Source organism: Coffea arabica, chromosome 8e, assembly GCF_036785885.1.
Source record: "Coffea arabica cultivar ET-39 chromosome 8e, Coffea Arabica ET-39 HiFi, whole genome shotgun sequence".
Lineage (NCBI taxonomy): Eukaryota > Viridiplantae > Streptophyta > Magnoliopsida > Gentianales > Rubiaceae > Coffea > Coffea arabica.
Window position 1 is genome coordinate 45,383,445 of NC_092324.1, and position 27,297 is coordinate 45,410,741.

At 36.2% G+C, this 27,297-nt stretch overlaps 2 protein-coding genes and 1 long non-coding RNA gene across 3 annotated transcripts; all 3 read left to right on the top strand.

Moving 5' to 3' along the window:
* The first annotated feature begins 54 nt into the window (after positions 1-54).
* LOC113704103 (tocopherol cyclase, chloroplastic) lies at positions 55-11,220 on the top strand. Its single transcript, XM_027225766.2, has 10 exons — positions 55-522; positions 1,679-1,923; positions 2,531-2,610; positions 3,569-3,645; positions 4,993-5,162; positions 6,039-6,136; positions 6,654-6,761; positions 8,752-8,868; positions 9,073-9,222; positions 10,812-11,220. The coding sequence occupies exons 1-10, from the start codon at positions 215-217 to the stop codon at positions 10,986-10,988; spliced, it is 1,530 nt and encodes a 509-aa protein (XP_027081567.1). The 5' UTR covers positions 55-214; the 3' UTR covers positions 10,989-11,220.
* Positions 11,221-14,708: 3,488 nt separating this feature from the next.
* Positions 14,709-17,698, top strand: LOC140013132 (uncharacterized). Its single transcript, XR_011820205.1, has 2 exons — positions 14,709-14,919; positions 17,517-17,698. It is a non-coding gene; the product is annotated as an uncharacterized lncRNA (long non-coding RNA).
* Positions 17,699-20,485: 2,787 nt separating this feature from the next.
* Positions 20,486-23,733, top strand: LOC113703844 (bark storage protein A). Its single transcript, XM_027225327.2, has 5 exons — positions 20,486-20,806; positions 20,918-20,985; positions 21,083-21,238; positions 22,080-22,337; positions 23,159-23,733. Exons 1-5 carry the CDS (start codon positions 20,590-20,592, stop codon positions 23,528-23,530), a joined length of 1,071 nt encoding a protein of 356 aa, XP_027081128.1. The 5' UTR covers positions 20,486-20,589; the 3' UTR covers positions 23,531-23,733.
* Positions 23,734-27,297: the final 3,564 nt, after the last annotated feature.

The following is a 27,297-nucleotide window of genomic DNA, read 5'->3' on the forward strand; positions in this document are numbered from 1 at the left end:
ACATCAGTGTACTCAATTTGGACAAGTGAGCTTTCCAGTTTCCTATGTTAAGTCTGTATCCCTTCGTTTTGGCCACCTGGTCACTTCTTCAGCCACCTGTTCATTCCTCCTCCTCCTCCTCCTCCTTAATCCTCAGCCCTTGGTCTTCCCTCCCCCAAAATCCAAAACCCACCTCCAATCTCCTGAAACAATTGAAACCCACTTCACTAATTCAATGGCAAATGCATTTTCCATGTCAAACATGTTCCAAACGCTGCCCTTTCCTTGTTTGAATCCAAAACCCAATTCAACAAATTCAGTAAGCGTTAGTCCACTGAAGAGTCATCAGCAGTTCTTCCCCAACTTCTTTATTGCAAATTCCAAGAAGGCGGGGGCGGCAGCGTCAACTATGGATGCGGAGTCCGGCGTTGCTGAAGAGGAGCAGCGGTCAAAAGCAGCAAAGTTTAAAGAGTCAGCTGCTGCTATGAATCCTGTTTACAAGCCTACGCCTTCCAATCGCCCTCTTCGAACCCCTCACAGCGGGTAATTTATTATAATGCTTTTATATGTTTCGCCAATTTATTTGAAGTACTGGTGGCTGGTCCGGAATTGATGCAAATTCAAAGTTGATGGGAAAAATGTGCTAAATTTATAGTCTTGAGGACTAAATTGAGACGACTGTAGAAATTGAAGTATTGAACGAACGAAAACTGCAAATTTTCTCCATTTTGAGCTGCCTTTCCGTATAATTGCGTTGTTTGTATCAAATGAGAAGTCCTTTCATTTGTCAAATGATCCAGCCGTTTAATTTGGATCCTTTATCTATCAATTTTCTTTCTTTGTTTTTTTTTGGTCTTTTTTTGGGGGCCCCGGGGGGGGGGGGGTTGGGGGAGGGTGTTGGGGGGCGGTTGTTCAATAACAGTAGTACGTAGTGCAGGATAAATGAGTAATCCAATCAACTGATGGCGTGGATGAATAGTGTATAGTTGAATAATGTAGAAAAAATGAAACCTGTATGTAAAAATAGTGCACACTTGTCTTTAGCGTGTAGAAGTCCCATTTTGAATGTACACTAGCGTAGAGTACATGCATGTGCTAAGGTGTATCTCTGAACCTGTTGCGTACACTAATTGATCAAGGTCGGGGTACAATTGTATGATAAGGTGCTATTGCGAGTTAAAAAGTTGCAGTTGTGTGCTTGCCAGCCTTAACTGATGCGCTTGCCATACTTGGTAGTTTTTTAAAGGTTGTTGGATGATTGTAAACAATTCGTACACATGAAATATAAGGCATTTTAAAGACCATTCTTTGGTGGTATATTATTCATTCTTTATATGATGATTATGTGTGACTTTCTGTGCAGTAGTATAGCCTAGATCAAGTGTTACAAAATTTGGATAATTATCCAACTTTGTCTAAATGGTGACATGTTTGTAGTTCTCTCTGTATGTCTGGTTTCCCTGATCTGTTGGCCTTACTACCTTGACAAACCAGCTGGAGCTAGCTTTTCACATATGCTTTTTCACTAGTTTATAGCTGTATTAGGTGCTCCAGGAAACATGTTTTACATTTGCATCACCGTTATCAAATTGATACTGCTACTGAATGGATGGATAATAATTTGCATGCATGGTTATACTTTTCTTCTTGCAATTCATAACAGTCTGGTCAATCCACGATTTGTAATTTCTTTATCCAGGTACCATTTTGATGGAAGTACTCGGAAATTCTTTGAGGGTTGGTATTTCAAGGTCTCAATACCTGAATGTAGGCAGAGCTTCTGTTTTATGTATTCTGTTGAGAATCCTGCTTTCTCCAAGAAGTTGAGCACACTTGAGGTACTACAATATGGGCCTAGATTTACAGGAGTTGGGGCTCAAATTCTTGGCGCTGATGACAAATATATTTGCCAGTACACTGAAGATTCTCCTAACTTTTGGGGAAGTATGTTTCTTTTCCATATGAATATACAACTTTTGCTGTAGACTGTCTGTAAGAAGTTATTATGATTACTTGATACTTGATTATACTCTCTTTCTCCTTTATTCAGTATGGCTGCTTTAAGCCTTTAACTTCCCCTGCCCCAGCCTAGAGACCAAATAAAACTTGCATTGTCCTTGATGGGTTGACACATTTGTTCTGTTCTTTGTCTCATATAATTTGATCGGAACTGTTGCATGCTACCCTTCCATTTCTGTCTTGATCACGTTTGAGTAGCTGTCTTGCTTCCTAAGGTAAGTGCTATAAGTCTTCTGTGGCCTTGTAAGTTGTAAAGGCAATTTCTGCACTATTTCCAAATTTTGTTGTATCAGAATATTCTTCTTTGTTTTTCCTCTGCATGGATGGAATAGGAAACTGACCATGGCCTTTTTAGTAAGCTGTGACCATAATTCTTTTCTTGAAATGGCTTCCTATTTTGTTGATATCACATAGGGAATATGGTGTTGTAGACATATATTTGGAGCATAATTTTTGCAGTACACCATGACATGGTTAGTAAATAAATAATATGCTTTTTTGTGAATCTAATTCATATTGTCTCCACAAATAGGCAGGCATGAATTGATGCTTGGAAACACTTTTTCAGCGAAGAAAAATATGCGGCCTCCAAGTAAGGAGGTACCTCCTCAGGTGAGCAGTTTTTTGTCTGTTGCTGCCTTGGCGTAAGATAAGGAGAAAGGGTATTTTTCTGAATAGAAGGTGTACAATTATAAATACTAGACACCATCACCATGTTTGAGCAGACTCTCATATTCCAAAAAATCCTTCAAGATGATGACACCTTGTGTATCAGTGTTGCTGATTAAATAGAACTTGTCAGTTTTTACTTTTCTGTTACTAAGAGTATAAGATGGAACTCATTTCTGCATTACCAGTACCATGATTATAGCGTGTACTATATCTATTTGCTAGTAGATGTGGTACATCCCTGAGCACCAACTTCACATCTTTTAGTTTCTTAATTTTCAATTCAAAATATTCATAAATTATGGGAGACTGTAAAAGCTAATGGATAAATATTTTGATGTTTGCGCATCATGGAAAATGAAGGGCTTCAATTAGAAAATTCTTTGCTTTAATAGAAACCCACTTAGTATCAAAAGTAAGCATGTCAATAAACCAGTTGTTAGTCACATTCAACATATAAAATCTGCCGCTCCATGACCTTATAATGGAGTCATGCAGGATTTCCTGTAGTGCATTGTGGAGCCTTAAGTGATGTATGTGCTGCTGTTGTAGTTTTGTATCTATTTCTTTGTGTAATGACAACTACTCAGATATTATTGTTAAGTATAGTTTTATTGTCTTGGAAATGTTTTGGTGTCAGTGCATGAACTTATTATAGGTTTTTCTGCTTCGTAACTCCCAAGAGGTTCTCCCTTTTACCGAGTTGGTATCCTTTTAACAGGATACGTATTTCTATCCTGGCAAGAATATTATGCTTACGAGATATTATTGTTAGTCAGCGACTTTTTTTTTTCTTTAAAAGTGTCACAAAATGTAGATCTGATTTCAAGATATGATACTAGGCTTACCTGGCAATCCTCAAGTTATTTCTTTCTTCATATCTCGTTGTTTGGTTCTACAGGAGTTCGATCAAAGAGTTCTGGAAGGTTTTCAAGTTACTCCCCTTTGGCATCAGGGTTTTATTCGTGATGATGAGCGGTAAATTCTTCTTTTCTTACATGTGCTTCAGAGTATTGATTACCTATCATATTGCATAATTTATTTTAGACTCCTTAAGTGAAGTGAAAGTCATGTATAACATGTTTACTTGCATTGTGCATCTTTTGGAGGAATGTTACGCGTTTATTATATAACAATTTGCTTTCTCTAAATTACTGAGCTTTCTTTTTCTTAGTTTAATCCAATTGTGCTTTTTTACTTACACCAAATTTTACTTAATTTATCATGTTGGATCATGGGGTGTGCCAAATACCTTACTCTACCTTCACTGGCAACCAGTAAACTTGTTGAACAACTACACCTAGAACATTTTCTCATCTGAAACCTTTGACTTAGATGACAGTTTGTGTTTTATCTGACTTCAAGGATAAGGTTAATTTGATAATTGTGCTTGTCAGCCAGGAGCCATATTTGTTGTCTTTCTAGTTAGGTTGAAGTACTTTCAGGATAAGAAATGCAGATAAATGCAAGTTGTTTCCTCCCTGCAAATTCTGGTGTTTTATAATAGGGCTTTGTCTTTGCGTCGTTTTATTTTTGGGCAGGAATTCTAAGCATAAGAGCATATTATTTGTTCTTTTCTCTTTTTAGTCCTTGTGATAATTTGTTGGGTAATACTTCTTGTTAAGGAAAATTTTAAGCAGGATTGTGAGAGCAGGTAATTTTCTATTGAAAGTGTCTCAAAATGAATTTCAGGAAGAGCAACTGATGATTCAGAAGTTAGTAAACCATACATGAATGTTACAAAATGTTTAAGTTGCTTAAATATGTCCCTGCAAAAATTAGTGCAATTGAGATTTTGATGTCACAGACAATAGATGGGAAGATAATCTGCAAAACACGTTTTCTGGCATTTGCTGTTAGCAAGAGAATGACTATGGGTCTTTTAGCAAGAGAATATTTAGGGGCCTTTTCTGGTTTTACATGAGATTTATCACATAAAAATGTTGAACCCGGAAAATTCATTGTTGTTTCAGGTCCTATTTTAACTTTTACATGATAGATTTTCTGTGGTCTCACAAATTGTTTTGATGCTCCAATTTTCCTCTGCTGTTTCAAGTGCTAAACTAAATGGCTAGAGAAAGCTGAATTGTCTTGTTAAATACTATCTTAAAAGTATTCTCATTCTTGAAGTTCATGCAAACTCAGTCTGTTGCTGGCTTAATTCATGACCCAGTAGCTTGGAACAGTTGTTATAAAATGGTACTTGAATGACAATCACTATCCAAAAGCTGATACTTTCTGAGCCAGTATATGCAAAAATATCTCATTTTATTCTTTCAAAGGTGAGATCATCTTTTCATTTTTTGACATGATTTAGTGTGACAGGACAAGCTATGTGGAGACTGTAAAGACTGCACGTTGGGAGTATAGTACACGCCCCATTTATGGCTGGGGTAATGTTGACTCAAAACAAAAGTCTACAGCCGGGTGGCTTGCTGCTTTCCCTGTTTTTGAACCCCATTGGCAAATGTGCATGGCAGGGGGGCTTTCGACAGGTTCAGCTACCTTTCTTCTTTTCCATTTAGGTCTGGTTGACTGATAAGTTTTAATTGTGTCCTTATTGGACTTCAACCCCTAAGATGAATAACTTGTTGAGGACAAGATAATTGCTTATTGAAATTAATAGATGGTTGTATCACAGGTTCCACGAGTAATGGTTTCTTCTTCAATGATAAATAGGGGAGTATAGCAATTGTACACATCCAAGTGATTCACTAATGAAAATGATTAGTTACTGTAGAATGAGGATTTGTTTTGCTCAATAATGCACATTTTCTTATTTTGCTACCGTTTTTCTAACAAGCAAAGTCTTTCTTTTATTTGCAGTTTTTGTTGCAATAGGTGCTACAGTCCTTTAAAAGTTTCTAAGCTTCCTTGGAGATATGTTGTTGTTGTGTAAGGAGGAAGTTGGTTTGTCACTTGTTTGTATCTGCAGTTGTTTCTACCTTATCTTTCTCATGGTGTCTAATTGTTCGTTAGCTTGCTTTATAGTTGCTGGCATCCTGGCCATATGCATGACTGGCTCATTTCATGGAAGGCTTTAACTAGACCTCACTCAACGTTAGAGATCAATATCTTACCTGGAGCATTAAATTGGTGTATGCTCTACCAAATTGCTTAATCATTGTTGTTAGTTAAAATCTATCTGAATTTGCTTGTTCTTAATTTGTTGGCATCCAAACTACATTGAACAGTTCAGTTGTCCTGGATAAATGTTCTGTGTATTGTTTTAATTCCATATTATTATGTGCTGCGTAGTTGAGTCTAATTTTTACTTTTCTTCTACATTCTAATTGTAGTACGTTTAGATTGCACGGATAATATAAACACGATTGTTTATTTTCTGTTCAAGTTCCATGTTCTTGTTGCAGGTTGGATAGAGTGGGATGGAGAAAGGTTTGAGTTTGAAAATGCTCCTTCATATTCCGAGAAGAATTGGGGTGGTGGCTTCCCCAGAAGGTGGTTTTGGGTATGTCTTCCCTTTCCCTTCTATGTCTTATTATGTTGAAGCTTGCTTTTGATTATATGATTTTTATTTCTCTATGGAATTATTCTAGTTTCATGGTGATCATTTAGAAGATAGAATAATGAAGCTTTCCCTTGATGATACTCTTGAAAGTGGTTCCATAGATCTAATTTTTTGTTTTGCTTTCATCCTCTGTGTGATTCCAATTACAACTTTCAATGTTTCTTTGTGGATGATCCTAGATGTCTATGTTGTACAAGATAGCAAGCATTTTTCCTTCCTCATGGAAAGGAAAGCATGTATCCTTCTGTTTTGTTCGTGAAAAATTTTGGTGTCTGCAAGCAGAATGTATGCTTATTGACCTAAAACCTAGTCCCTTCCATCTTTCAGAACTACATTGCCTTTAACTTTATTCTGCTACCTTCATCAGTTATTATATGGAATCTCTATGTAATTCTATCACTCTTGGGACTGTTCTGTTTATATGTTGCATATTTGCTTATGGGCTTGCTTTATACAGGTCCAGTGCAATGTCTTTGAAGGTGCAAGTGGAGACATTGCTCTTACTGCTGCTGGTGGCTTGAGGCAACTTCCTGGATTGTCTGATACCTTTGAAAATGCGGCACTGGTACATCCATATTAGGTTTCATAGAGGCACATAGCTCTTTTGTTTTGTTCTTTATTTTCCTTTCCTTGTGGTGCTCTTTCATCTATGAATTACAGATAATAGCTTTTGGAATCAGTATTCTGCCCAATTTGAATCCAAACAAGCTAGACATGGAGACCCCTAAACTTTAGCATGAAAGAGGGAGATCAAATAATGCATCTCATGCTAAACTGATAGCTTAAAAGGAACTTTATGGTTTATTAGAAATTTAAGGTGTGTCGTGGCCTGATAGTAAGGCGTACTGTTCTATCTTGTGAGGTGCTAGGTTGATGTATGGGTGCACAACTGCACACTGCATTAGGTTTTCCATGTGTAGACCCTTCAATTGTGAGGTCATGCACATGTTTTAGTTTTTGCCCCCTAATAAAAGTTTTGTTCTTCAAAATCTTTCTTCCCTAGATAGACCTTAAGTGCTTTGGCATGTAGGCACATTCAGAAGATTATGGATGTATACGTTATTTAAGTTCAAAGTGGTAAGTGCTTGATGATGGAATTACTTCCAATGTAGACTTAATCACTTTTTATTCAGTCTTAATAATTAATCTTTGGGCATGGTTTGTACTGTCTTTGTATCCTGTATGGGGTTGGGTAGTATGCACACACCTCTCTGAAGTTACAAATTTATCTTCTTGTGCTCTCATCTGTATGTAACTGATGCTAGATTGATAAATATAGAAGTTTCAACTTACCTTTCAAAGACTTAACATCCTAAATTTCTAACCAATGTGGTAATTTGACATAGTATTAAGCTAACAAAAGCTACTGCCTATCATTCTATGTGCAGCTCTTGTGAAGTTTCCACTTCTTGGCAATAGTAAAATTAAATCTTATGGACGTGTGAGTGGCTCATTCAAATGTATACGGAAATGTTATTACTATTTTGTATCTGCAAGTTTAATTTCATACAGAGCAATTTTGCAGAATTTTTTATGCAGCTTTATCAATTTTACACAGTAATGGCTAAACCAAATTGTTAGTCCTCAAAATTGAGCATACTTTATTTTTTTTTAGTATCTCTGTATTTATGTTTAAATATCTAGTGATTTCTTGATTTTTTGCTGTAAATTAAGTTATACTTTACCCATTCAAGTTAAAGTTTACTGCATTCTTGTTGATTAGTTACTTTGTAGTTGTTCTTAGTTATGTTGATTTGACATCCCCACCCTCTTCCCTATCTGGGTTGGATGAGAAACGCACTGTATTGTAATAGGGGGAAATACAACCTTAATTTATTTGCTAAACAAGATCTTTTTTAACACCTGCCCACCCCCAGAGAAACGCACTGTATTGTAATAGGGGGAAATACAACCTTAATTTATTTGCTAAACAAGATCTTTTTTAACGCCTGCCCACCCCCCGGGGGGTGGGGGCACAAGGAGGGGTAAGGCTTAAATTGATAGGAATCCAAGTTTGAGCACTATGTAATGGCTTAAAGGTGGTAACTATATAATGGCTTGAGTGTACTTTGCCTGATTCAATAATTTCTCAGTATTATGTCCAATCCAGTAAGATATAGGCTTAAATTTCTTGGTGGAAGTCTAGTTTCTGTATTTATAGGGCTTTCCTACTAATTTGGTGTATAATACTTCGTTGCCTTCTGGAAGTTCTGCATTAGAGAAAAATGGTGATACTAGACTTATTTGCATATCCCTGGAGGCTTGTCAATCAAGACATCTCTTTTAAACGTGTGATTTTGAATGAGGCATTTTACTTGAACTTGATTAGGGATGTAAGATGATTGATTTTCCCTTCTAGGGATATTCAACTAGACTTACAAATTCACGTGATAATTAACTATCACCTGCATATTCCTCTTGCCCTCTGGGCAGCATTTCTTCCTTTTTACTCCAAATGCCAAGTTCCCAAGTCTCTCTTTTCCATTGTTTTGTGCTTTGTTTGAGAATTTCTAAATGCTACAGCTACAGGCTTACATGATAAATTGATTATGCAGATTGGTGTTCACTATAGAGGAGTATTCTACGAATTCGTGCCATGGAATGGAGTTGTTAAATGGGAAGTTTCGCAATGGGGCTATTGGTTTATGTCTGCAGAGAATAAAACACACAAGGTATCAGTTATCTACCAAAGAAAATTATGTTTCTGATTAGCACTGTATTGCGACTCAGCAATATTGACAAAGCTGGATGTTGCTTAGCTTTTCATTTTGAAATGTACTCAGATTTTTCTGGTCTAACTTGTTTTGTATGGCTTTAGAAACATGTATACTATGGAATGCTTTAGTTGCTTCTCATTGGAAGTCATGTCTAAGCAGGTGGAGTTGGTGGCAACAACAAAAGACCTAGGCACTACCTTGCGTGCTCCAACCTCAGAGGCTGGCTTTGCCCCAGCCTGTAAGGATACTTGCAGTGCAGAGCTAAGACTGCAACTGTGGGATCGAAGATCTGATGGAAGTAAAGGAAATGTGAGTTTTGTCCTTGTTCACCATTCTTTTTCTTGAAAATAACAATTCATATTTGCACTGAGATGCCATTATCATTTTAGAGATTCTGCATAAGTTCATGTTCCTGTAGCCCATTTGTCCCACTTTGAGATGGCAGGAAAGTTTAGATTGATATGCAAGTTGATCACAAGTGCAAATGCACAGCTTGGGATATGGGCAAGTGAAGATGAATGCTGAATAAGGGGTACTGCAGCCCAGGACATACCTGTGGGCTGAATTTGTTACATTATGGCATGAGAGAGAATCTAGTTTTGGCTTTGCATGAGGAGAGACAGCTAGTGTTAGGTTCCTGCAAGGACATAGCAGGTGTGAAGGCTGCTTGGTCTCTCCACAAGGTGAGACTGAACCTGTGCTAGGTTGTTAGGGTGGGCGATTTGTGTTTGCAAGAGGTGAGGCTTGGTTAGGCCACGAGGATGACTTTGTGACTTTGTTAGAGCTGGTGACCCCGAGTCAGGAGAGCGAGAAAGTTTGGAGTGATTTTCTATTGTCAGCCTAAGTACCCATCTATAGCTTGGATTCTTGGCAAGTCATGATATAGGCTAGGGTGCAGTAGCTTGACTGCATCTGCAGGCTTAGGGCATGACAACAAATGTCCAAAAATGTTACTAGAATTTAGTCGTCCTACGGTTTCTAATTTTGATTATCTTATAGTCCTCTTCCTCTTCTTGAAATACGCAAAGTTGAACTAGTCATTAGTGAATTTCCTGGAGGGACCGCATTGTAGAAGTCAGAATATATTTAATAAGTTTCATATTTTAAGGATCTGAGTCTTCCGTCTTTGATGTTACATTACGAAGAAACAAGACCTAACTACTGAAGAGTTAATGACACTTGAGTAGGTTAGATCCACTGTGCATGACATCTCCTCTTCTTTTTTTTTTTTTGGTTTGATATGTGCATGACATCTTGACCCACGGACTGTGTTCCTGTGGTTATCTTTTTCCAAGCAAATGAATAACCAACACTATTAACACTTCATCCCGCTGTCAACGACCAAAGACACAGGAATTTCCTGTCTTGATCACTAGAGTCACCGAGTTTAAAGTATTGTATGAGAAAGCTATTAGACTACCTGTTGTATTCCGGTTCTGACATCATAGGGGATAATATGGATGAGGATGTTGTAGGTTTGGTTGGGTGTTGGTGAAAGGAGAATCTGTGAGTTCTGAAATTGCAAGTTTGCAGCTACAGAAAATAAAACAAGAGATCATGGACTTATTTGGATATTTGGAAACAGATCCTAGTGGAAACATTCTAGGGCAATGTGTTATTTGCTAGTGGCAGAAGTCGGGCATGAAAACAAGGATATAATGAGTTAATTTACGATGGTTAATCGAGAAGACGAGTAAGTGGGTATATGATCCATAACTATAGAAGTATAAAGCGTGATCCTGCGCTTTCTGTGTATCCATAGAATTCCATTCTCCGGGGTTACTTGTTAATTGTTATCGAGCAACATGTTTAGTAGAAATGATTATCTTACTTCTTCTATTTTCTGTGGTTCAAAATCTTTTATCCACAATTAATATACTTTTCATGCATGTTCGTAGATTATTCTGGATGTCACAAGTAATATGGCAGCTGTAGAAGTTGGTGGAGGACCCTGGTTCAGCCCATGGAAAGGCCAGACGAATGCACCAGAATTTGTTAGCCGGGCTCTTAATCTTCCTGTTGATGTAGAGGGACTTCTGGATTCAGTTCCTCTGCTGAAGCCCCCCGGTCTTTAACAGATCGAGTGCTGTATGCTGTATTTCTTTACAGGTTAAAGAGGATGAAAAGCTTCACAACTGCTCAGATTTCATAGGTGTTTCCATGTGAAACTGGTTGATCTCCACACCAACCTTTCCTGTAGGACTTCTTAGGTGAAACAGTTGTAGATGAACCCCAGAAAAATAGAAACTTTTAATCTGAAAAATTGCCGAAATAGTCCCAAAGTTTAAGAAAAGAAATTGCTGTAAATTTTTTGTTTTTCCTTTCTCTGGGTAGAAAGCTGTTGGCATATGCTTCGAGATTAGAGAGTTACGTTGTAAATAATTGTGAGGGTTGTCCGAGTACATGATAAGAGAATTAAGCACGTGAGAAGCTCTAAACTAAAGCGAAAAGAAACTGTACCCCTATTGAAAAAAAAAAAAAACCATTTAGACTTTTTTGCTCAAAGAGCGTAGAGAGGGAATTGGCAGAACAAATCAGCGATAGAACAGGAGTGGGCTTAACAGATAATCTACGAAAATACCTTGGAATGCCGTTACTACACTCTAAGGTAAACCGAAGCACATATGGTGAAATTTTGGAAAAGGTTCATACGAGGTTGCAGGGTTGGAAGGGTAGGTGCATAGCCTCTCATATGCAGGCAGAACTCTCTTGGTCAAGTCTGTTATATCTTCCAGACCGATATACACTATGCAAACTTCTTTGTTACCGGCTACAATTACTGCAGACATTGAGAAGAGAATTATGAATTTCATTTGGGGAGAAGGCGAAAAAAGGAGAATGCACCTGATTAATTGGAGTACCATTACACAGCCCAAGAATAGAGGGGGCCTAGGAGTTCAAGAATTGAGGAGAGTAAATAGAGCCATGCTTGCAAAAACTTGCTGGAGGTTTTTAAAACAACAAGATGCTATATGGGTCAAGGTACTGAGGGGAAGTATGTCGTCTGCAGCGGAGAAGAGCTCCCGCTCAAAGGTAGAAGTATACAATCATATACTTGGCGGAGTCTACTGGAAGGGGCTAAATTATTAAACAAAGGACTGAAATGGAGGCTAGGGAACAGTAAGACGATAAAATTCTAGTTGGATCATTGGATAACTCAGGAGCCGTTGATCAAGAAAATTTTGACTGAACTTCTGCAGAACGAGGTCCATAATGTAGTGAGTGATTACTGGACTGGAACAGGATGGGACTGGAGCTCCCTTAGGAATTATCTGCAGTAGGACCAATTGGAAGCCATACGAGCAGTTCAAGTCTATGGAGGAGTTGGGAATGAGGACATATTATCATGGGGTCTGACAGTGAATAGAGACTTTACAACGGCATCTGCTTACGAGGTAGATGGAGGACATGATGCTAGTGAGCAAATAGATACTAGTTGGGATAAGTTGTGGAAATTAAGGGGGCCTAGTAGATGGCAATTTCTACTTTGGGTTGTGAGACATAAGAAACTTCTTACCAATGCAGATAAACAAGCCAGGCACTTGCATGCTACTGGGCTCTATGACCTATGCAAATCGAAGCGAGAAACTACTCTGCATCCTCTAAGGGACTGTCGGTAGATCAGTGAAGTTTGGAGAAAGTTGGTCCATCCTCTGCAGTGGCGAACATATAACACTAAATCTCTAATCCAGTGGATTGATTGGAATATTGGGCAGAAGGACATTGGGAGGATGAAGGAAGTGTACTGGCCTATGTTATTCCAGCAAGTGGTTTACTGGGCATGGTCTGCACGAAATGAAGTTACGCACCAAGGTGTGCTGAGGAAGGTCAGAGTTCGGCCTGAGACTCTTTTACAGCAATCACTGATAGCACAGGAGTTACATTCTGACTGCAATTTGGTGGGTGGACGACAAATGAAATTCATCAATTGGAAGAAACCGGCACTGGGATGGGTTAAGCGCAACGTCGATGGTGCAGCCACGAGAAATCCAAGAGAATCAAGTGTTGAAGGTCTTACAAGGAATGATCAAGGATGTTGGCTTAAGGGGTTTAGTGCAAATTTGGGGAGTTCAAGTAATGTAGCAGCAGAGCTCTAGGCGATTCTATTGGGACTGAGACTAGCCTGGGAGCAAGGGTATAGGAGAGTGGTTATTGAGTCAGACCCGCATGTGGCCTTGACATTGATTAAAAGTGCATCTGAAGAGAGTCCATATTGGAACACGGTTGCGGGAATTTGAGAGTTGCTAGGCTATGAATGGGAATGTTGTTTGGAACATTCTTGGCGCGAAGGAAATTGTTGTGCAGATTACTTAGCAAAACTAGGAAAGAGTTTAGCTCCGGGGATGACTATTTTCAGGGATCCTCCACAAGCACGAAGATCACTTCTTGGCCATGATGTTTGTGGAGTGGCAATACCTCGTCTAGTTAATATGTAATGGGCTCATGCCCTCTTTTGTACCAAAAAAAAGAAGTCATACGGATATTAATTAGTAAAGCAGAAAAAAGGTTAGGGAAGAGATGGGTTGAGTAGTTCGGGAGAGGGAGAATAATTGAGAGGTTTTGGATTTGACTTCTTTCGTTTACACTCTTTAAAAAAAAAAGCCTCAAAAAAGGAAAAAAAATTTGCTTATCTAATTATATGTTGAGCAAATTATTCGGATGGTCACTAAACTTATGGAATTGTCGAGTTTTGGTTACTAAACTATTAAAACTCTGATTTTGATCACTAAACTATTTACAATTTAGATTTCGAATCTTTTCATTAGGTTTAATAGTTAATTACGACATATATGAGTGCTTGTACGAAGATTCACGAGACAAGAAAGATGAAGGAAAGAAAGGGTACAAAAGTGGACTTATAAAGTTATACGTGTGAGGACTCGAAAATTTTCGTATTTTTGTCAAATATTACTGGTTTATTTAAATAGTTATTCACTCATTTTCTCTGAATTATTTAATTCAACTATTTAAAATCCATTTATATGGAAAAATGTCTCTCTTAAGTTTTTAAAGCGTTTTGTTAGAAAATTTATTTTCTAAAACTCGTTAAGTTTGGAACAACGAGCACACGTTTTTCGAGACTATATTTGAATTGAGAGTGTATTAATTTTGGAAAAGTAAGAATGATCAATAGTAGATTAAGAAAAGTTAATTGGAGATTTGAGGAATTAAAATTCGACTCATGTGAAGACTCGCAAAATTTATTTATTTTAAACTTCTGTTACGAGCTTATTTAAAAATTTAAATGCCCGTTTACTCCAAATATTATTTTCTAACCTTTTTAGACCTAATTACATGGATCTATAGTTTAATTATATTTTTAGAGTGGCTCGTTTCAAAATTTAATTTCTGAAGACTCGTTAAGTGAAAATAGTAAATACGCGATTGGAGTAAATAATTGAATCGAGAATACAATAAGTTTGGAAAATTGGAGACTTGTATATTAGTCTTGAAATGGGTATTTTTATGTTTAAATACGCAAGTGATAGTTAGTAGTACTATCGTTACAAGAATTTCTTGGAGGTTTCACTTTATCGTGCTTAAATCGGAAATACGCGTTTTTACGCGCGCGATTATTTGAGGGACTTTAGACCTTCATTTTTTGACCATTAAGGGTGAATAATAATAGTATGAATATAAGTGCATTAGAGGTTTAGTGCATAAGTGAAACAAACCTGAGAGGAATCGAGCACAAAACGCGCGCGTACGCGCACTATTCCTAGTTGACTTTTGAAACAACTTTTGGCCAAATTCTAAAGCTTCTCACGGAAGCTTACCATCAGCATTAGCTCTTCTTTTCCTGCTCCAAACAGCCGACCAAGAGGAAGAGAAAAACAGCTTCAATTTCTTCTCCATTTCTTTACTAAATCCTCACCAAATCACCTCCAACTTCAACCACACTTTGCTAATCATTTGGGGATTATCTTAAGCTCCCAAAGAGCCTGCTTTCCACGGTTTTTCTTGAGCATCTTTGGACCGAAATTTCTGTTTAAGTCATCAACAAAAGTAAGTAACGATCAACCTTGATAATCTTGATTTATGGAAGTTCTATTACACTTATAAGTTCATTTAATCATGTGGGTAGCTTGTTTATGTTGGAAAAATGGTTGTGTGGGCTCTATGAACTCCCACATTTGATGGATGGACTGATTTGGTGAATGATGATGTTATTAATGTTAGTTTGGTGCTTAAATTAGTGAAATAATGTTGGGTTGTCGATAGAAACTTAAGGATGGTGCAATGACCAAAAGTGACCATTTTGCCCTGCTATGTTCATGCACTTTGATGCAAAATTTTGAGGTTCTAATGGCTTGTTTATGATGTATACATGTTATATTGAGTGTGTGAAAAGTTTCATTGAAAAATAACATGATTTCGTCACCCAAATGTGTTGATTTCGAAAGCTTAGAAAACTGGAAAATGGTTCCCGTAACTGCCCAGGCAGTCTTTTTCTTTTTGCTATAACTTTTTACTCCGATGTCGAAATCGAGTGCCATTTATGGCACTGGAAACTAGACATTCCCATCTTTCCAATGGTATAAAATGCACATTCTGATTCCACTTGAACAGTCCGTGCCAATCATTTAAACATGACTGTCCTGTTTCTCGTGTACACCGGAACCCTGTTTTGAACAGCGAGTTAATGCTCAAAAATGAGTTAGTTGTAGACAGATTTTGGAAACGATTTCTTCTATGAAATTGTAGCCTTAGGGATTTAGTTTTCAATGCCGCAAACTATGCTCAATTCCGAGTTGAAATGAGTAATTTATGACCAGATTTCGAAACTGACTCTGTAGGCGAAAACCCTCATTTTGGACAGATTGTAACCAATATTGATTTGGGCCTTGCTATTTGAAAGTTTTGGTGTAAATCACCTACCAAACACATCTTGGATGATTATTAGATCTTGTCTACACCAATGAACCATGTTTGAGGAATTTTCCTTGGCCAAATGCTTGAAAACGGAAAAACGGAAGTCCAAGGCAGATTTGCCTTGAAACTCCTTGGAACTTTAGTGGTTTTGTTAACCATCTTTTCGTACATATTTTTCTACGAAATTTTACAGAGAAATAGTCCCTATATGGTAGTATTATACTGCTAAATTTGGTACCATTTTGAGTCCGTTTCGCTGCTCAACTAAACTTCCAAAGTTCATGATTTGAGTTTGGAAAACCCTTGATTAACAAGGAAATCTTAGTAACTTTGAGCTACCATATCTTGGTGCTCAAAACTCCGATTCTTGTTCCGCTTGTTTTGTTTTAAACCTAGATTGCAACTCTAATAGAGTTCCAAATTTTAGAGGTTAGTTCAAATCAAGTGAATTTTATCAAATTTTCAAAGTTGGCCAAAAATCAACCTAAACCTGTCTTAAGTACCCCAAAATAGCAACTTTGAGACAATTTTTGAATACCTTCCGTTTGGAATCATGGAAAAGTGTATTCTAGAAATTTTTAGTACTTTAGAAGACGTTTCCAACGGTACCAAGTTTTCCAATTTTGGAATCACAGAGAGAGAGATACAATTTTTCAAAGATAGCCCCTTAAAACTGAAATTCTGGAACCTGATGAGAAACGAGTTTTTGGAAACTTTTCTCTACCCTTTGATAATGATTAATCGTTTTGAACTCGAGTTCGTGAAGAAAATTAGTTTTCTTGTATTAATTAAATCCTCACTTTTGAACCATTATTTTGAGTGGTTAAGGTTCGTGTTTGAGGTATTAACTAGTCAAATCAAGTGTGCTTTCTTTTTTGAATAATACGTGATTGTGAGTGAGAAATATTTGTTAATTGTCCGGGCACTCAAGGAGATTTCGAAGGGAATCTCGGTGCGGACACCTAAAGTTGTTTGCTCACTTATTTTGAATCGGTGAGTGTCAAGTGCATGACTTGATGTGTTTACTTGATTTATCCTGCTTATATACTTGAATATCACTTGATGAGACGAGTGTGTACTTTATCGCACTCGATCTCCTTTATTCGAACTTTATTTGCATTAAACTTGGTTTCAAAGTCGATTTGAGTGAATCTCGTCGACTAAAATATACTCGTTTTCGTGTACATGTCGTGTTGTAGTGCATGTCGTGAATGTCGTGCGTGTCGTGTTGTCGGGTAGAGTGAACCTCCTCCTCGACTTATAGGGACGCCCAATTCTCTTTGGCTAATCTTGCGACTCGAGCTGGCATGGGCTTGGTCGAGAAGCTTGATGAACTAAGAGAATAACAAAACAAAACTTGATCTTTTGAGATCTTGTTCGGCATACTCGGCGAGTATCACCCTTTTCGTACGTGTTTTGTTACGGATCCGAGAGGGTGGAATGTTGGCTGGAGGTTGTAAGTGAAGCTTCTACGGATTTCAAAACCTACCCGATTGACGGAGTGTCAACTCGTGGAGGTCGCGGATTGAGCATTGACAAAGCATGTGGAAATTAGCTCCTGAGAGCTCCTGTATCCTACCTAAGTGTGCTTAAATTTGTTAACGTGAATTACCTGAATTTATCGCTTTATTTATGGTATAAGTGTTATTGATACTTGAACTACGTGCTTGCATGACTTTCTTGGCCTCACTGAGTATTGGCTCATCCTATTAGTTTGTTTTCCTTAACAGGAACCGGAATGGAAGAAGTTAAGAAATGCCGACCTGAGGCACTTTTGTATTAGTGTCTTGACTGTAATCGACTAGACACTTTTGGATGTTATATATTTTTGGGGAAAGTGATTGTATCTCGAATTTGTGATGTAAGACTGAATATTTATGTATGGAAATAACTTTGTACCTTTATTCCGACTTACATTGTTGGTATTAGATTTTGAGTTTGAATTGGAATTGTCTCGAATCCTGGCGAGAGTTGGGCAGGCGTCCCGCGGATACCCTTGGATTCGCCCTTGAGAGAAATGGGGCGTCACAATATGTCCTATCAATATGCTGCCACTATATCCAACACGTCATCATTCTCCAATGATTTCCAATGACACCAGCAATTTGTAGCACATGCCAACAGATTTATCCATGCCTCTAACAAACATTGCTAAGACAAACCATCAGCCAAGGCTACAATGCACATCGAATAAGTCTCTCATTGGCTGACTTGTATTTGCAAATTTCAGCTTCAAATGACTTCTTGGATTTTGTTCATGATGTTATCATTACTGTCATCCCACAAACACAGGTAGGCAAATAAGGCATGGATGTAGATAGCATGGAACTAGCGGCTCTTGATGGCGTTGATCTTGCTCTTACTTCTTAGTGAAAAAATGGAAATACCAAAACACTAGGAAAATCGTATTCTTGTGATTGTTGTTTACAGAAGAAGAATACGAGAAAAACAAGAAACAGAAACTCATCTATAAAAATTCACATTTTCATTTTCCGTTCCTTTCCTTTCGGCATAAATTTAAAAACAGAACCAACTGCCAATATTCAAAGATGACATGTTGTTTCAAGTGTTGCAGAAATGATTATTTTACATCTTGTACGTTCTGTGTTTCAAAACCAACTGTTAATATGATTTTCTTGTTATGTTCATAGATTATTTTGGAACTCACAAGTAGTATGGGAGCTGTAAAGCCTTTTAAAAAAAAAAAAAGAAAAAGAAAATGGGTTGTTGGATAAGAGGACCCTGATTCAACCCGAGGAAAGCTGAAACAAATACACTAGAAACTGTTAGCTAATGCTCCTGTTGATGTGGAGGGACCTCTAGATTTGGTTCTCTTCCCAGAACCTCTATATCAATTGAGTGCAATATAATCTTCAATCAAATTAAAACTTGAACCGTTATTTTTGTTGTTATTCTTTAAAATGCATACTTTGTTTTTTAGGGTTCTTTAGAGGGCCTACAGCCCAGTAAATATATGCAAGTTGTGGAAATGCAATTAATTCCCAAATTGTGATAGCTTGTAAAAGGAGTTTCCAGATGGTCAAAGATTGAGAGTATGGTTAATTTCACTTTGCACCCTTCAACTGTATTTAGATTTTTACTTTGATCTCTAAATTTTAGGATGGAATATTTCGTTCACAAAATATAAAATGCGTTTCACTTTAATCCCTAAAGTACAACATCTGTCTAACTCTAAAGTATAAAAATTTATCTGACTTAAATATAAAATTGTCCCATTTCTGCGAATGATTTTACTTAAGTAAAATAAATTTTATATTTTAGGGATTAAAGTGAGGATGCGAGTATGACTAAAGGATGTAAAGTGGATTATTGCAACAGCTAGTGAATCTGGTACCATTAACTTTATTAGGAAGAGCAATATCACAAGTGAAATCAGAGTTACCTTATCCAAATTCAGGCAATCACAGATTACCTTATCCCTTTTCTGTGATAGAAAACAATCCACAATCTTACCAAGCTTAGAGGATTACGCACGTGAATATATAAAACAAGAGAACATATAAGCACGTGAGGAGAACAGAAATGACACATTCTGCGGACATTAATTTTTCTTTTTTTAAATAGCAAAGCTCAAAAGAAAACTAGCTGGCTATTTTCTTTTTCTTTTTGCTATTGTAATTTAATAATGGTAACAGATGGACAAAAATAAAAATTAATGTCAAGTCTTTAGATCAGTTATAATAAAATTTGTTAAGGTGGCTGTTGATTTAAGAGACTGGACCAACAATAGCATTTCTCTTTAAAAGCTATAAATGCAACTGTTAATAAGTTACAAATGTTGTTAAACAAAACTTAATCAAGAAACTGAAACCAAGATTTACATGGCCAGTCGATACTCCTGAATGTCATGAGATGGCATATTTAAGTATATTTTTCTTTTTTTTTTTGGTGCTAAGGAGAGCCAATGGCTCATTACAGGTTGGTCAAACGAGGGAAAGCTACTCCGCACGCGTCCTAGCCTAGGAGTTCTTTAAGTATATTTTTCCTTTGTATACGATTATTGTAAATATATAAAAAAAAAATCGGTAGTGTGAAGATTAACAATTGTAATCTAAACCTAACCACATGATAAGTAGGGTTAACCTAAACAAGTATGATTGGAAAAAGACAAAAGAAAGGGGTTTTTTTTCTTTATCACATCTTTGATTTTACCAATAAATTATGCAGGCACCCTCAATCATTTTCTATATGATAGTATTAGTTTGGAAAAAGTGATTCAATTATTGAGAGCACCTGCTTTAACATGATTGCATGCAACTTTTTGCCTTACACAGAAGAGTCATATTTTACCTTAAATTTTCGATTATCTTTGGCTAATATACTTAGGTCACTTGTGATATATGGGCTATATAATTCATAAACTCACAATTTGATAAGTACACATGAAGGTCTAAAATACTAAGTAACACAAACATAAAGATTTAATACATACGTTCATAACCTATAAGCCAATTTCAACTAGTATATGTAAAGCAAATTTGAGGTAATGATCGTAATGCATCTTTGAAACATTTAAAAGTGTGTGTGTTGAAATGCGGTCCACCATTATTATATGATAAGGCCCAATGAATGGCACATTAGTTTGTATCATTGGCACAAGAAAGTAAAATCGAACCAAAAAAAAAAAAAAGGAAAGTTAAGAATCCATTTTCCTATATAAACGCTCACTCTAACTCGTTAGTCTCATCCCTGAAAATCTAGTTCTCTTTCTCTTTCTCTTATGCTTTGCTCCTCCTACAATTTAATCCATCATATACGTATTTAAGGAAGAAACAGGCAGCCATGAAGAAAGTTCTTCTGTTTCTAAGTGCTTTTGTCTTCTTTGCCCTAGCCCCAGAAGAAACGAACGGTGCGTTGCTTGGAAAGACGCAAGCATTAATCAACCGAGCTAACAAATTTGGACCTTATTTAGGATTGGTAATTCCAAATCTATTCGAAATGAATCCACTACTCCAACATCCAAGTTTCGTTCCTAGTGAGCTCGTTATAGATTTTGCAGGTATTATTCCAGCAAAAACACCATGAAATCAGAAACATTTTCAACAACTTTTGTCCTTCGAGATTTGCACAAATAACATCTTCTTTTGTATTTTCGAAACTTGTTCCAAAGGTAGGAGATTTCGATTTGGAACAATTGAGAAAAAGCCAGTTATATTGGTGATGACGGGACTTGGAATGGTATGCAGATTTTTAGGATTTCATCTATGTTCTTTTTAGGCCATACTAGAAAAATAGAGAGGAATATGCACATATTAATTCTCCTACTCTTTATTAGCTAAATGCAGGTGTGACTACGCAGCTTTTGCTGAGCTTGTTCGAAATAGAGGGTGTTGTGCATTATGGAATTGCTGGGAATGCAAACCCTTCTCTTCATATTGGAGATGTAACTATTCCTCAGTTTTGGTCTCACTCTGCTCTGTGGAATTGGCAGGTATAACTTGGCAGATTTACTTTTGTATGCGTAGCACCATTAGAAAAATGATTAAGTAGTATTAACACGTAGCTACTATATTAAATCTCTTATTCTTTTTCTTAATCTAAATACCAATATTGGAGGTCAAAGGGTACACTTCTATTTTTCCTAACCCAACATCTCAAGGGTGCTGCGGTGGGTTGTGTTTGAGACCAACATCAACAGATTAGGCTAAATCGACACTTCTCCATTCTAAATTTACACCTCTATGCATTCGTCGTATAGATATTCATGACCTATATTAATTGTTTGATACTTATGTAAGATTTGCACTCTCTAACAAGTTGTATTATTCGTAGTAAAGTTTGTACAATTTGAGAATTTAAATCATAGAGGATGTAAAATTCAGCATTTTCCACAGTTCAATGCTGGTGTATGTTATGAATTTTGGGTTTACGATTTTGCAATTCTAATAGTCTACATACTGTATCCTTCAATATCATGATTGGGTCGACCAGGCTAAAATACTTGGAATAATTCTACCACTTCTACATTACTAGGAGTAACCTTTTTAGTGCTAGCTCACTGTAAAGTAATGACACTTTTATGCAACGTCCAAAAGGGTCCTGATGTAGTAAAGGGACCGTTTGGATAGTTACAGCCTCTGGAACTTGCATTGTTTTCCATCCCCACACTGTTTCAAATGTGAACCTTAGAAAGTATATTAAACAGCCAACCTGCATGGTGACACTGAGAAATAAAATTCCTTATGGAGTAATATGGATTTTGGGGTCATATTAACCATGTATAATTTCACATCTATGATCGTTAAATTCCTTTAATAATGGCAATGCTGCAGAGATATGGAGACGGGCCTAGCAACGAACTCCCACTTGAAGAGAATGGAGACTACACAAGGGATATTGGGTACATAAAATTTGCAGATTATACAACTAGTAATGTAACAAGCTGCAGCAGCCCGTTTGATAATCTTCTAAATAACGTTTGGTACCAGCCTGAAGAAGTTTTTCCAATAGATGGAGTTCCTGAAGAAAGACAACATGCATTTTGGGTCCCCGTCGATTCCCATTACTTCAAGATCTCAAGATTGCTTGAGGTAATTTAAGCCATCTCCCAGTCATTTATTCATGTCTGGTCACTTTTTTCCTTTTTGTATAATTCTTTGTTTGGGGTTTAGTGGGGTCGGGTGCTGGTGGTGGTGGTGGGCTAAGCCTGATATGACTCAGAACTTATATCCCATCAATTTCGTGTCTCATCATCTGCAAAACCCATTGTATAAATATATAAAGCACAATCCATTGTACTATAATGCAGAATCAAATAAGTAGCAATTTAATGGTAGTTTTGTAGATGGAATTTCTAACCCTTTTCCCTTTTCCCTCCTCTTGAGCACACATAGACAGAGTGCACCAAACACTAGTTCAAGCAGCCGAATAAATTTCAATTTGGCCTATAAGCAATTCTCTCTTTTCCTAGTTAAGTTTGAGGTACCAAGAAAGTGAAAACAATTTTTATGTAATTGAGTTCTTAATATATCATTTCATACTCGGATTTTAGATGAATATAGTATTTCTCTTCCTATATTGTGATACTGAAATCTACGTATATTTCTGGTCTAATAATTCCATCTCATCAGACAAACAATTATTTAGCATGCAATGAATAGTAAAACTAAAGTTACATTACAGAGAGTTAATCCATTGTACTTATTCACCTCGCCAACCCCCACAAAATAGTAATTATGAAACTCAAATAAACATATATTTTCTCAGAGATTAAATTCTTCTTATATTTTCACTAGAGAAAATCCTACGTTTTATCTTCTTGACATCCGTTTATTAATTAAAACATGGGGAAAAAAATTTTCACTAATGTATCAAATTAAACTAATGTATCTTTTGTTACTTTAACTTTCAGAGCTTGGAATTAGAAGGTTGTGTGAATTCAACAACATGTTTGGACACAACCCCAAAGGTGACAAGGGTTCAAAGAGGAACAAGTGCCAGCATTTACTTAGACAATGCAGCTTATAGGAGCTTCATATACAACAAGTTTAATGTGAGCCCTGTGGAGATGGAAAGTGCTGCAGTGGCTCTCGTTTGCCATCAGCAAAGGGTTCCTTTCATTGTCATTAGGGCACTTTCCGACTTGGCCGGCGGTGGCACCGCTGAATCCAATGAGGCTGCTACTTTCACTGCTCTTGCAGCTGATAATTCTGTCAAAGTTGTGGTGGAATTCATCAAGATTTTACGGTCTTTTCCCTGGCTCCTTCCAGAAGGCAGAAGCTGAAAGATCATCAGGAATGACAAATGCTTGAATAAGTTAAATGTCAGCAAAGGAGAATAATTGTTCTGCAGAACATGCTGGCTGGCTTAATCTATCCCTTTTCTTCTCTCTTTCCACGAGCGGAATAAACTGTAGTTTGGATCATTAAAACTTCATGTCGTTGTACTGAAGCTTTTTCATTTCCAGTACGAGTATATCATATGTCAGATCTGTGTTGTTTTTTTTCTGCATATTTCTCCAAATTCCACCTTGAGATGGTGAAGGGTTCTGGTAGACTCACGCCAGTTTTTAGGAAACAAATTATATATAGTGGGCATAAAATTTTTATCTCTAAGATTTTGTCAACCCTGCTAATCTTGATTCTTTAGACATTCCACATGACTTTAGGCGAAGGTCATAATGACAGGCCTCCATGCCTTATGGCTAGTTGGCTACCGACAAACGCTGTATGTTGACAAATCTTCTGCAAAACAACAGAAAGCTGAGTTGTTTAAATCTTTAAAAAACAAAAGAAAGAGTTATTTAAATCTTGATATTACTGATGTGCAAAATTTTCTAAAGATTCATAAAACCAGACACTAAGAGATGTTTTGAGCATCCACCAAACAAAATATCTCTGAGAATCTTGAGCTATCGATGCAGTGAATTGAGCAACCTTAGAGCCTAATTGGTTTAGTCCTTCTAGAGTTGGAAAATGATCAGGAGTGACAAATTCTTGAATAAAATTAATATCAACAAAGGATAATAATGTTCTGCTGAACATGTTGGGTTGCCTCAGTTTCATCCTTTCCAATTGAATATTAGGTAGACGATATTTGTTTTCAACTAATAAGATGGTAATACAAGTGACTTATTAAAAAAAAGCAAAAATATTTATTCAAGAAAAATCCCTGAAAAGCATAGGGGACCATAAACCACAAGTAGATGTAACTCTCCCTGTTTAGATTAAGCATATGTGAACAAATTTGATTGGTTAAACTACTGGATTCTCAAAAATCAAAGACTGCTAGTAGTCATTGAATACTTTTACATTATTGCACCTACTACCACTACTGAAATTTTTTATTTGTATCAAACGTGAAAGTTGTAATCTGAACCACATCTCCAGGCAATCACCATATTCCCAACAAATCGGTCATCAACTTTTTTTTTTTGGGGTAGAAAGCTATGGGCATTGACATCAAGATTAGAGAGTTACGTAGAAAATAATTGGGAGGAAAAAAAACCCATAGCTTTATAAAATAATACTCCCTTCATCCCATTATTAATGCCATATTTTCACTTTTTTATCGTCCCAAAATAAAAGTCTCATGATAAAAATCAAACAACTTTCAATACTATTTTTCTTTCGTACCCTTAATAATAAGGATAAGATTTCATCAATTAATAACAAACAATTACATATGACCCACTATAACAAGTGCACACTTTCACAAGTCCTCTGACCTTTTGTTTTTAGCTGGCTATTTCCGTGTTCAAACAATGGGTAAGACAGGAAGAATACGAAAAGTGCAGCCCACCATTTGACTGTGAATAACAAGTGCTACTCTCGAAAAACGTCCCAATTTTTGGGACGAAGGAAGTGTAAATTGCTTATTATCCTATGCAATTTTATATAATGCTAAACGACCACCCGTAAGGTTTAAGATAGCTACATAATTTCCCGTGATTTTATATAAAGTGAAAAATAGACAGAATGCATAATCAATTATAGCATTTACACTAAACACACTTTAAAAGCGCTTGTGATAAAATCTTAATATTCATATAATCCCCTTATAGTTTGTATAAATATCCATTTTACCCCCTATGATTTTTATATTTATTCATGTACTCTTTCTATTCTTTTATATAAGATGGTTAAGTGGTCAATTGATTTACCATTTAAGAAAGAATACTATTAGTATTTCAACTAAGGACATTACATAAAGCTATTCACTTCACATAAAACTATAGAGGAGTAAAATGGATATTTTAAAATGTTAGGGGATCATATGGCAATAAATGAAACCACAAGGAAGTTATATATATTTTACCCTTTAGGTTAAGATACTTTGACGAACAATAACATTAACACTTAAAAAGATAGATTTGTACTTATTAATGCATGTGTTTGGGGGTCAATTCAGCATAACAAATGTAGTTCAAGAAACCTTAGTCAGGAATTTGAAACTTTTGTGATAGTTTGAAAAATAAATAAAAGAAAGAAAAGGTTTTAATGTTAAATTGGTTATAGGTATAAATAATTTAATTCTAAATGAAAGGACTCATTTTCGTGACATTGCTCCTATAACCTATTTATTAACTGATTTTTCGTTTCAACCTAGAGTATGTGGTCATTAACATATTTAAGTACTCCTTTTTAATTTTTACGCAATTGAGGAAAATCTAGTGTATAAAGATAAAAGAAAGCATGTAGCTTAAAAAAGGGGTAAAATACCAAAAAAAAAAAAAAACTCCCTGAGGTTTGTCAAATGTATAATTAACTCTCTGATTTAGAAACCTACACTATAACTCCCTATAGTTTCAACTAAATTAAAAATTGGATGGAAACATCCAATCTAACGGTTGCACGTGAAATGTCAATAATGCTTCTGTATATATAAACTTGTGATTTTTCAAATATTCAACTTAATTCCCTCTAATTTAAAAAACTACACTATAGTTTCCTGTGATTTTGACTAAATTAAAAATTAAACGAAAAGCATTTTTCACATACACCCGTTAGATTAGATCCATTCAGTTTTTAATTTAGTTGAAATCACAGAGAGTTGTAGTATAAATTTTCAAATCTGAGGGAATTAAATTATACATTTAACAAATCACAGGGAGTTTTTTTATATTTTACCTTTAAAAAATCACGGGTTTGGAAGTTTATTGCAACAACAAAGACGTGACATGAGGATTGACAAATTTATTTAGAAATGACCAAACCACGTGATAAACGAGGTAGACCTAAACGTAAATCATTGATAAAAGACAAAAGAAAGGGGTCCACAAAACACAGAAGCAATAATTTGCTCTCAATACACTCTTAGAAAAATGTAAAAAAAAAAAAAAATTAGGAAGTAAAACAATCAGAGAGACACGAGGGAATTATGACGTACCTTCAGCAATACTTTTCTGTGTAGCTCAGATGGCAACAGCAAACTTAAGATGAAAATCTGTAAAGGTATTCTGCTCAATTGCACTATAACTTATATTCACTTCTCTTAAGTAAAAGGTTTGCAGTGATCTTTGATTTTTTCAATGAGTTATGTGAGTGTTGCATTATTTCCCGAGGCACTTTCGAAAGTTTTCTGCAAATAATATTTTATGTTAGAGTAAATTTTCCAACCAGCTCCTAAACTATCACTTTTATACACTTTTGCCCCTAAACTATACTATATATCGCTTAAGGGCTTAAACAAGTTAACATACAAGGTTTTGGCCCTTTTGTTTCTACTATTTGACCTGACGGAATGGAGAATCAATTTTGTCCCTCCAAAAAAAAATAAAAAATGACGAACTTTTGGCTCTTTTTCCTCTTCTTCTTTGCAGGTTATTTCATCCTTTAGTCCTAATTTTTGGGAGATTCAATAATAATAGAATTATAGTGATCTGATCTTTTTACTCATCTTCTTGTCATTTCTTTTTCATTGAAGGACAATTTTTTCCCTCCATTCTATTAGGTCAAAAAGCAAAAATTGTTTGAAGGGCCAAAAGTTTATAAGGTCAAATAGCAGAAATTAATAGAAGGGCCAAAAGTTTATATATTAATTTGTTCAAAG

Coding starts and splice junctions, on each gene's coding strand:
- LOC113703844 (XM_027225327.2), top strand. CDS start 20,590: ATGAAGAAAGTTCTTCTGTTTCTAAGTGCTTTTGTCTTCTTTGCCCTA. Junction 20,986..21,082: donor TGATGACGGGACTTGGAATG/GTATGCAGATTT, acceptor ACTCTTTATTAG/CTAAATGCAGGTGTGACTAC. Junction 22,338..23,158: donor AGATCTCAAGATTGCTTGAG/GTAATTTAAGCC, acceptor TTTAACTTTCAG/AGCTTGGAATTAGAAGGTTG.
- LOC113704103 (XM_027225766.2), top strand. CDS start 215: ATGGCAAATGCATTTTCCATGTCAAACATGTTCCAAACGCTGCCCTTT. Junction 1,924..2,530: donor TTCTCCTAACTTTTGGGGAA/GTATGTTTCTTT, acceptor CTCCACAAATAG/GCAGGCATGAATTGATGCTT. Junction 6,137..6,653: donor TCCCCAGAAGGTGGTTTTGG/GTATGTCTTCCC, acceptor TGCTTTATACAG/GTCCAGTGCAATGTCTTTGA.